This window comes from Panthera pardus, unplaced genomic scaffold (genome assembly GCF_024362965.1).
Source record: "Panthera pardus isolate Hobbes unplaced genomic scaffold, ASM2436296v1 HiC_scaffold_10, whole genome shotgun sequence".
Lineage (NCBI taxonomy): Eukaryota > Metazoa > Chordata > Mammalia > Carnivora > Felidae > Panthera > Panthera pardus.
The window spans coordinates 18,892,612-18,904,070 of record NW_026526655.1 but is presented as its reverse complement, the minus strand read 5'-3'; the positions used below and the strand labels follow the sequence as shown (position 1 = coordinate 18,904,070).

The following is an 11,459-nucleotide window of genomic DNA, read 5'->3' as shown; positions in this document are numbered from 1 at the left end:
ATGGGTTAAATGGGTAAAGGGCATTAAGGAATCTACTCCTGAAATCATTGTTGCACTATATGCTAACTTGGATGAAATTTAAAAATAAATAAGTAAATTATAAAAAATAAAATAAAATAAAATAAAATGAAATGAAATAAAATGAAATAAAGTAAAAAAAATTTTAAGGGGTGCCTGGTGGCTCAGTCCATTAAGATACCCCACCATCAATTCTTGATTTTGGCTCAGGTCATGATTTCACAGTTCATGGGATCAAGCCCCAAGTCAGGCTCTGTGCTGACATCTCTTCTACTTGTTCTCTTGCTCTCTCTCAAAATAAAACACTAAAAAAATAATAATAATAAATAAATAACATTTTTTAAAGTTTATTTATTTATTGAGGAGCGGAGGGACAGAAAAAGAGACACAGAGAAAGAATCCCAGGCAGGCTCCACCCTCACTGTGGAGCCCTGCGTGGGGCTCAATCTCACATACCTTGAGATCACGACCTAAGCCGAAATCAAGAATCAGTGGTGAGGTGCCTGACTTGGGCTCTGTGCTGACAGATCAGAGCCTGGAGCCTGCTTTGGATTCTGTGTCTCCCTTTCTCTGCCCTCCCCAGCTCGTGCTATGTCTCTCTCTCTCTCTCTCAATCCCTCAAAAATAAATAAACATTAAAAAGAATTCAATGGGCAGATTTAACGGTAGGTTAGACACAGCTGAATAGAGAATTAATGAGCTAGAAGAGAAAAAAGGATTTAAAAAATGCAGAAAAGTGGGTGAAAGACAGGAAGGATCAGTCAGAAGGTCTAACATATGTATAATCTGAAGTCCTAGGAGAGAGATGGAAAGACAGATTAGGGTAGAAGTAATGTTTGAACAGATAATGTCAGAAAAACTCCCAAACTGATGAAAGATTTTCAGTCGCAGATTGAAGAAACTCTATGTCCCCTAAAGGGATAAATAAAAATAAATCCCCATGTAGCCACCTTAGCTGACCCTCTAACTGTTGCCCCTTTGAACCTAATGTGCCCTTTCTCCTTCTGGCTCTTTATAAAAAAAAAAACAACCCAATTCTTCCAGTGTTCTTAGAACAAGCCTTCCCATCCTGCTGGTTCTCTCACTAATGGGTTGCATAATCTTTGACCTGTGTTTATTTTATATTTGTACGAACCATGTTTTTAACGTTTTGAAATAGAAATAACTTTTCAATATACTTTGAAATATATGTGAAAAAAAGGATTCATGAAACAATCTTTCTTATTGGCAGTATTTTCTATACTGCTTTATTCTTTTTTATCTTATTAAAAAAATAATTCTGGTTGCAGTCACTAAATCGGCTCAACCTGCACTTTGAAAAACCCTGCCTTGGCAGATTTAGGAGTGTGCGCATTGGGGGTTGGGGGGGGGGGGGTAGAATTGCATTAACAACCCCTTAATATTTAAATTTGTTTGCCAGTTTGGCTTTCACCCTCCAGGAATCAGATGACCTTGGATTTGGGACGGGTTTTCTTTTCTTTCTTTCTTTTCTTCTCTTTTCTCTAGTGGCTGGGCGCTCGGACAACCAGCGGGCGCATAGGAAAAGCCAGTGGCCGGTTTAATCTCAGCAGCCTGTTCCAGCTCCCGGGGAAGGGAGGACAGCTGGGGCGATGGCGCCCTGGGGTGGCCAACCCGCAGGTCAGACGACGGCCAGTCTCACTCACTGGGTGGGGCTTCCGAGAACTTTGTTCTACTGCGAACCAAAGTACGGTCCAGAGAACTTGAAGTTCTCGCTGAGAGTCCGCGAGAGAGCAAGGTGGGGAGTCGCGGCATTGGCGGCCACGGTCGGGGCTCGGGCGGTCTCCGTATATCCCCCGGGACAGCCTCCGCGGCGGCGTGGGCCGACCCCTCCCCCGGGCCTCAGGCTCACGGCTGGAGGAGGTGGCTTCTGTGCGTCTGTTAGGTCCTGTTGGAGAGACTCAGGACCGCGAGGGAAAGTGAGCAGTAAGGGGCCTGGCCAGCCTGCGCCCGGCCTACCCGGCGGCTGGCGCCTTGACCCCGCCCCCTGGGGATTGATCTCTGAGCGGGTTCCAGACGCTCTTCACTCGCGGTCCAAAGACGCGGGCGGCGCGGGCCATGGATCGCGTGGCTGCGTTGAGGGGCGCGAGGCTGCGGTGGGCGCTGCTGGGGACGCGGGTGGCCCTCCCTGGCCTTTGCCCGCACGGGGCCAGAGCCAAGTCCGCGATCCCCGCCGCCGTCTCGGCCACCGCCGAGACTCCTGGAAACGGGCCTGGCGACCGGAGGCTGCGGACCCTGGAGGAGATTCCGGGGCCGGGGCAGCTGCGCAGTTTCTTCCAGCTGTTAGTGCAAGGCTACGTTCTGCACTTACACAAGCTCCAGGTAACCGAGCGGGAGCGGGGGCGGGGCGGGGGAGAGGGTGGGGGCTCGCGACTGGGGGGTGGGGGTGAGCACAAGGATAAAGAAGCTGGAGATGGGGACACGTTAGACCAAAAGTGAAGGACACGAGAATTTAGCTCAGGACCGACTGGAGCTATGGTCATAGACTGGAAATCTGTAGGGATTACGTGCGAAGGGTAGACAGAACCCTGTGAACCGAAATGAATAGGTCCCGGAGTGGTATGAATCAGGAGGGCACCAGGAAGGAGGGGACTTGGGAGGCCAGGTTTGGAATGAACAGGGGTAGGGGTGCCTGGGTGGCTCAGAGAGTTAAGCACCTGACTTCAGCTCAAGTCATGACCTCTGGGTTCATGGGTGTGAATCCCTTGCTGGGCTCTGTACTGACAGCTGGGAGCCTGGAGACTGCTTTGGATTCAGTGTCTCCCTCTCTCTCTGCCCCTCCCCTGCTTGCACTCTGCCTCTCTCTCTCTCTTAAAAATAAACATTAAATTTTTTTTTTTTTTAAATAAAATGAACAGGGGTTGAGAGAGGAGAGAACTGTCTTGGTAACATTACTTGGTAATGTAAGGGTATAAGCTGCCAGATGTGGCACAATGACTGTTTAATTGTGTGGTGATGTTGGCGACCACAGACTTCTTCCAAAGGAAATGGATTCTGGAGGATTATGGTCGTCAAGCAATTCGCAGGATAGATTTTTCCACAGAGAGAAAAATGTCACTTCTCGAGTGAAAGCAAAATCATAGACATTAAGGAAAAGGAACATTTGTTTAAATTAAGGAATCCAGTAAGAAGAGTTTATTCAGTGAAATGCACATGTGGAGGCAGATAACCCACTCTGGATGGACAGAGATGGGAAAACCCGATGTTGGCTAAGTTGGAAGAGTTTTAGGAAATGAACTGAAGAGATTCACCTCAGATCTGTCTTCCTGATGACTATGAAAAAATATAAACACGTCCACTCTGCTCCAGGCATGTTTCCAAGTGCTGGGATTCATTGAGAGGTGACCAGTGCCCTCAGTGCTGAGCTGGAAGCTTATACCCTAGGGTTTATGTGCTCCTTTGGGGGAAGAGGGAGAGAGGGAAGTGAACAGATCAATAAACAGCTAATTTGAGGCAGAGAACTTGAGTGCCCTGAGAGGAGAAGCCTGCCCAGGATTGGGGATTGGGTGGCACCTTTGATTCATTTATTTGCTCTCCAGGCACATGTGTGGTCATCAGTGATTGGCAGGACGAGTGGGCAGGCCTTGGGCCGGGCTGGTGAACAGGCTGGTTACCATGTCCCTGTGCTGGGCAGTAGTCAGAAACTCAGAAGAGCTCTGGGCACTGGGGATAGGACAGGTCTTTGAGGAGGGCCATGAAGGTCAGACAAAGGGCCCTGGTTCCTCCGAGGGGCCATGGTGGGCTCTTGAGCAGGCACGGGGTGAAGATGGCCTCTAGGGGGCACTGTCGAGGTTATGGTGTGTGCAGTAGGATGGATTAGACAGGATTGGTAGAGAGGGCCTCTGGGGACAAAGGATCGGGTGTGGCGGTATCTGAGGCACCCTCCAGACAAAGCTGGACAGGGAGTTGAAGATGAGGGTGAAAATGGCTATGAGGGCTTGAAGTGCTTGCAGTGCTTAGCTCTTGTTTCTTAGATTTGGTGGGCAGGTCACAAGACTCATAGAGCTGGTTAAAAAATCATTCCTTCTGGGCTCAGCTTTAAGATACCAAGTAAGCTGAGAAACCAGAGTTCTGTAAACTTTTCCTGCTTGATTTAACCTCTAGAAATAGGAGAGGCCCAGTGAATGCCCCAAGGGTGGCGACTAAGGATTCCTCCTCATTTCATAGGGAGAGTTTACTGGAAGGTTTTGCTGAGGATTATCTCTAGAGCAGTAACTACCAAAGAAATTCTAGACCACCCTAGGAGGTGGAGGAGGAAGAGGAGAAAGCCAGGAATGTGTAGCCTTTTATTATTATTATTTTTTTAATGTTTATTTATTTTTGAGAGAGAGAGAGAGAGAGAGAGAGAGCGCGCGCGGGAGAGACACAGAATCCGAAGGGAGGATTCTCCCAGGGCTCTAACTCACAAACTGAGAGATCATGACCTGAGCCAGAAGTAGGATGCTTAACTGACTAAGCCATCCAGGCACCCCAGGAATGTGTAGCCTTTTAAAGGAGCAGCCAGGGCTAGGATTTTGGAGAGTCCCCTGGCTCCTGCCCTGTATCCCAGAGATCTGGAGTCACATGAACCTTCCCAGGGCACTGGTGGAAATTATACTAGCCCTTCCCATTACATGTGACTGGTGTGAGTTAATAAAGAGTGAAAGCCTGCGCATCTATAAAACCCTGTTAATACCCCTATTGAGAAGGAGGATACATTTCAGTGACCCACTTTGTATCAGTTCAGATTTGTTTGGTTGGCTCTCACAGTGGCTTAAACTATAAAGTAGCTTTATTGGTTCATATAACCAAAAAGTCTAATAGTTGGATGCCCTACAGCTATATAGCCTGGTCTAGAGATTGATGAGATCATCAAAGCTATAGTTTTGCTTTTCTGCAGTTCTCTTGGCTCTGCTGCCTTGCAAAAGTTAGTTGACTGGCCTGGGTTAATTGCCTGTCTCTGAACCCATCATAGTGGCCATTGACATACTCTAATTAGCTTAGACACATGTAGGCTCACCTCTAAAGCTGGGGTTGGGGTCCCTCCCACCTCAACCAGGTGAGTGCTGCACAAAGCAGAGCAGTTGAAGTTGATATAAAGGCAGCTGACCATAATATCCCCTCGGCACCCTCGACTGTCAGGTCGAAACTGCATATCACACACAAAAATAATAAAGTCAGCTCAGGAGAGCATTGTAGGACTTAAGGGAGTGGAGTAGGGACTGGGACATGTGAAAATCGTGCTAGTCCATAAATGCAGGTCCCTTCTCTTTCTTAAAGAAAATAATATCAAGAGTGCTAGCAAAATGAAATGTGAACATATGTTAAATTTATATGTAAACTTATGTTAAGTTGATGTCTTTCAAAGATGGGGACCCAGAGACTGGTGAGATCAGTCATCTATTCTGTAGCTCTTATTGCAGACTGCCTTCATGTGCCCCACTTTGCCTTGTGCCCATAATTGTCATTTCATGTGTCATGTTTCTTCTCTCTCTCTCTCTCTCTTTTTAATGTTTATTTATTTATTTTTGAGATAGAGAGAGTGAGCGGAGTAGGGGCAGAGAGAAAAGGAGAGAGAGAAACGCAAGCAGGCTCCACACTCTCAGCCCAGAACCTGACGTGAGGTTCAAACTCATGAAATGTGGGATCATGACCTGAGCTGAAATCAAGAGTCAGATGCTTAACTGACTGAGCCACTCAGGTGCCCCTCTCTTTTTTTATAGTTACAATTTTTTTCTTGTGATGTCTTTTTTTAAAAAGTTTATTTATTTTAATTAATTAATTTAGAGAGCATGAGCGGCGGAGGGGCAGAGAGAGAGGGAGAGAGAGAATCCCAAGCAGGCTCCACACTGTCAACTCGGAGTCCAATGAGGGGCTCTAATCCATGAACTGTGAGATCATGACCTGAGCTGAGATCAGGAGTCAGACGCTTAACCGACTGAGCCACCCAGGTACCCCTCTTGTGGTAACTCTTAAGATCTCTCTTAGAGACTCTTAAATACAGAGGACAAACTGAGGGTTGCTGAAGGAGGGGGTGGGGGGTGGATTAAATGGGGGATGGGAATTAAGGTGAGTATTTTTCAGGATGAGCACTGGGTGTCATATGTAAGAGACGAATGACTGGATTCTACTCCTGAAGCCAAAACGACACTGTATGTTAACTAAATTGAAAATAAATTAATAATAAAAAAAAAGAAAGTGAAAAGACAGTCCATAGAATGGGAGGAAATATTTGCAAATCATGTATCTGATAAAGAACTTGGGTCCAGAATATATAAGGACTTATACAGTTCAATAATAAAATAACTAACTCAATTTTTTAAATGAAAGCAGTATTGGAATAGGCATTTCTCCAAAGAAGGTATATAAATGGCTTAAAAGCACATGGAAAAATGATCTATATCATTAGCCACTAGAGGGATGCAAATAATAACCGGAAGAGGGGTGCCTGGGTGGCTCAGTCGAGCATCCAACTTCAGCTCAGGTCATGATCTTGCTACTACCAGTGCAGAACCCACTCCGGATCCTCTCTCTCTCCCATTCTCTCTGCCCCTCCCCCACCCTCAAAAATAAATTTTAAAAACATAAAAAAGAGATCTACTCTCTTAGGAACTTTTAAATATACAATACTGTACTAATAATTATAGCCACCATGCTGAACATTACATCCCCGGGACTCACTTATTTTCTGTCTGCACTTTTTTGTCTTTTGACCCCCTTCACCCATTTTCCCTACTCCCACCCGCCTCCTCTGGCAACCACCAATCTGTTCTCTATATCTATGAGTTCAGTTTTGGTTTGTTTTGTTTTTAGATTTCACATGGAAGAGAAGGATCAGTCAAAATTTGTCTCTCTCTGATTTATTTCACTTAACATAATGCCCTCAGGGTCAATCCATGTTGTCCTAAGTGGCAAGATTTCCTTCTTTTGTGTGGCTGAATAATGTTCCACTGTACATATACCACAATTTCTTTTTTTTTTTAATTAAAAATTTTTTTAATGTTTATTTTTGAGAGAGAGACAGACAGACAGCCTGAGAGAGAGAGGGGCAGAGAGAGAGGGAGACACAAAATCCAAAGCAGGCTCCAGGCTCTGAGCTGTCAGTACAGAGCCCGATGTGGGGCTCGAACCCACGAACCCATGACCTGAGCCGAAGTCCGACACTTAACCCACTGAGCCACCCAGGCGCCCCTATAGTACAATTTATCAATTCATTCATCAGTGGACACTTAGGTTGATTCCAGGTCTTGGCTATTGTAAATAATGCTGCAGCGAACTTGGGGGTGCTTATATCTTTTTGAGTTAGTGTTTTTGTTTTCTTTAAATAAATACCCACAGTAGAATTGCTGGATCATAGGGTAGTTTTGTTTTTGTTTGTTTGTTTGTTCTTTTGTTTTTTAAAAAATATTTTTATTTATTTTTGAGAGAGAGAGAGAGAGAGAGAGAGAGCAAGCAGGGGAGGGGCAGGGAGAGGAAGACACAGAATCGGAAGCAGGCTCCAGGCTCTGAGCTGTCAGCACAGAGCCCAACGTGGGGCTCAAACTGGTGAACCGTGAGATCATGACCTGGGCCAAAGTCAGATGTTCAATCGACTGAGCCACCCAGCTGCCCCAAGAGTAGTTTTATTTGTAATTTTTTGAGGAACCTCCACACTGTTTCCCACAGTGGCTGCACCAGTTTGCATTCCCACTGAGGGTGCACAAAGCTTCCCTTTTCTCCACATCCTCACCAACACTTGTTGTTTCTTATTCTTTTGATGTCCATCTTAACAGGTATGAGGTGATATCTCATTGTGGTTTTGATTTGCATTTCCCTGATGATTTTTGACGTTGGGCATCTTTTCACGTACCTGTTGGCCACTTGTATGTTTTCTGTGGAAAAATATGTATATGGATTTTCTGCCCATTTTTTAGTCAGATTGTTTTCATGGATATTTTCTACTGTCTTTTTAGTGTCTATTTATTTCCACCCTGATCTTTGTTATTTTCTCCTTTCTACTAACTTTGGGGTTAGTTTGTTATTCCTTTCCTAGTTTCTTGAGGTGTAAAGTTAGGTTGCTTATCTGAGATCTTTCTTGTTTCATAATGTAGGCATTTATCACTCCGAACTTCTCTCTTAGAATTACTTTTGCTGCACTCCATAAATTATGGCTTTTACCACTCTTCCCGCCCCCCCCCCCCCCGCCCTTTCCCTGAAGCCTGCAATCCTGCTCTCCACTGATATCAGCATCAAAGGCCAGATGACCTGGGACCTTCTGAACGTGGCAGGCTTTGTTCTGCCCAATGCAGAAGACATATCGTTTCCAGCTCTGGCAGCTCCGGCACCAGGTCAGCCTCCCTGCTTGGCTGTGGCTTGGCTGGCAGCATGAACAGCCCCATGGCGACTGTGGGAAGGGATGGTGTCTGGGCGCCCCCTCCTGCTTGGTGTTTTTTCAGCTCAGTCTTATGCATGTACCGCTGCTGCGTCAGTGTCCCTAAAGCATGTTTGGTTCCCCTGCTCAGGAATCTCCACAGGACCTGGGGAATCAGCATTGAACTCCTCACAGGGATGTTCAAGGCCCCAGCCTCCTTTTCCCAGGCACCCCTTCTCCCTTTCCGTTTTGATATGCTGTATTTTCCATTTTCATTTGTCCTTAGATATTTTTTTGATTTTCTCTTCTGATCTCTTCTTTGACCCCACGATTATTCAGTAGCATGTTGTTTAATCTCCACATATTTATGAATTTTCCAGGTTTTTCTTTTTTTGTAATTGATTTCTAGTTTCATACTTTATGGCTTTACCATAAAGTAAAGTGGTGGTAAAAGATGGTGAGAAAAGATCCTCCATACGATTTTACTCTTCTTAAATTTGTTAAGACTTGTTTTGTGGCCTGTCATGTGATCTAGCCTGGAGAATGTTTCATGTTCACTTGAGAAGAATGTGTATCCTGCTGCATTTGGATGGAATGTTCTGTATATATCTCTTAAGTCCATCCGGTCTGTTGTGTCACTTAAGGCCAATATTTCCTTATTGATTTTCTGTCTCGGTGGTCTGTCCACTGATGAAAGTGGGGTATCAATTTCCACTACTGTTACTGTGTTGCTCCCTGTTTCTCCCTTTAGATCTGTTAATATTTGCTTTATATATTTAGATGGCACATGTTTCATGCCATCACCTGTTTATACGGCTTAGAGGCTGGGCTGGTAAGTTCTGAGGGCTGGGCCTGTGTCTTTCCCACCTCTGTGCCCTCCAGTGCCAGATACAGTCCTTGGTACAGGGAAGGTTCTTACTAATGTTTGATAAAATAAATAAATAAATAAATAAATAAATAAATAAATAAATAAATGTCATGTACCGGCCAAAGGGCTGTGAGTGGTACCAAGCAGTGATTCCATCAGGTGGTAAACTTTGTGAGACTCTCCTTAGCTCTTTGGTCTGGGTTGTTTGACATAAGATCGAGTGAAAAGACAGTAAGGGCGGTGGGCCGACTGAGTCAGCCTCACTATTCAGGTCTCAACTTTTCGAGTTCAGAAACTATATTTTATCAGCAAATTGAACATGGGCAGACTATTAGGGACTGACCAACATTGGCCAAACCCACAGAAACAAATTGTGGACTGGAGTGCCCACGGTTTATTTACTGAAGAAGTCAGCCCTCTCGGGAATCATAATACTCCATCACATAGAAACCCCCTATTCTAATGATCTATTGCTGCATAACAAGCTATCCCAAAATATAATGGCTTAAAACAACATTTTGGTACACTCATGATTTTATGGGTCAGGAATTTGGGCAGTGCACATCAGAAGTGACTTATCTCAGCTTCCCAAGGGAGCAGGGCTTCAGTTTGAATGGCTGGATATGGCTGGGATGGCTCGAGTGGGGCCATGTTTCTGTTCAGAAACTAAATTTGTTTCCATGGCTTCCTCAGTGTTTCCCCATGTCACATCTCCTAGGACTGGAATTTCCAAGATGGCTTCTTCAGTCGCATGTTTGGTGCCTGGCCTGGTTTGACCAGATCAGCTAAGCATCTCTCTCTCTTTCCATGTGGCTAGTTTGGGCTTCCTTACACCATGGTGGTCTCTGGATGATCAGACTTCTTATGGGGTCCTGGCTTTCCCCAAACTGAATGTTCCAAGGGAAAGAAAGTGCAAGTTGCCAGTTTCTTAAGGCCTCGGCCCGAAAACTGGCACAGCATCATTTCTACTGTATTCTACCCATCAGAGCAGGTACAGAGCCCACCTAGATTCTAGAGGAGAAGATGTAGACCTCACCTCTTAATGGGAAGGATGTCAAAGAATCTGTGGCCGTCTTTAATCCACTGCCCGCTCTTCCTAGGATCCAGGTACCTAGGGAGAAAAAGTAGTACCTGCATTAGTGGACTGCTTAGTATGCAGAGACCCCAGAACTAAAAGAGTGGAATTGTACGGAAGGAAATTTCATCTAGGCCTTGGGGAAACCTGGTTGAATGTGCTTCTCTGGTGCCTGTCCATTAGATTAAGTATCTCTCTCTTGAAAGATAAATGCTGCCAAATTCTCGCTGTTTAACTTCCCTCTTCTGGGTTTTGTAACGACCCCTCCCATTCTGTTAACACATTCTTTCTTCAGTTTGGCTAATACCATTGATTAGATGGATTTTCTGCCCCAGTACTCATGTTACCATCCAGCCCTTCGGAGATTGTCCTCTAGTTACCTTTTTTTGGCTTTCAGTCTCATCTGGAAGACATTATGGTAGTCCTTGAGACTATGGCAAAATTGGATGTACTGCCTTTAAGCCTCAGGGTTGGGAACTGAAACCGGGTATTAAGGTCAAAAGTGTGAATCATACCACCTTAGCAACTGCACTGTTAGAATTTTTATCTTACAGATAAAATTCTGTGGTCAAAGACAATACCGAATATTCAAAGTAGCAGGATCTCTGATTGGGAAAGATTAGAATGACTTACATGTCCCATTAAGGGTCTAATTGATTATAGTGTCTTCATCTGGTGGAATTTATGCAACCACCAAAAAGAACAGGGGCAGCTCTATGGGTATTAATATAATTGCTTGCTAAGAGATGGGAAGAAAGTGAGACCCAAAATGGTATTATATGCCATCATCTGTGGATGAAGGGGGAATGTGAGATATACATGCATATATATGTTTACTAGGTACATGAAGTATCTCTGGGAGGACACACAAGGAATCGGCAATAATGATTGCCTCTGTGTGATGGTTTCTTGGAGTCTGAAGATGAGAGTTAGGAGGAAGTCTTATCTTTTATTGCAGGACTGCTCTGGACCTCCACCAGGTTTTCTCTGGCATCACCCTGCCCAGGCACAGTTTGCCAACTTTTGGGTCCTTTTGTTTACTTTTTCACTGTTTTGAATTTTAACAGTGTGCATGTATGTATTACCTATTAATTTTTTTAAAAAAAACCACAAGAGCCAAAGAATGGAAAGCAGGAGGTAAATGCAAGGCT

The 11,459-nt window shown here is 44.9% G+C and overlaps 1 protein-coding gene across 2 annotated transcripts in view; it reads left to right on the top strand.

The window, feature by feature from the left end:
• The first annotated feature begins 1,760 nt into the window (after positions 1 to 1,760).
• CYP27A1 (cytochrome P450 family 27 subfamily A member 1) overlaps positions 1,761 to 11,459 on the top strand; it is a 30,337-nt gene continuing 20,638 nt past the window's right edge. Inside the window, exon 1 of one of the 2 annotated variants that reach the window (XM_019445943.2) lies at positions 1,761 to 2,358. In XM_019445943.2, the coding sequence (XP_019301488.1) occupies positions 2,095 to 2,358 (264 nt within the window). In that variant the 5' untranslated portion in view covers positions 1,761 to 2,094. Of the gene's footprint in view, positions 2,359 to 8,282; positions 8,343 to 11,459 lie in introns of those variants that run through there. The other variant, XM_019445944.2, reaches the window with a different exon arrangement.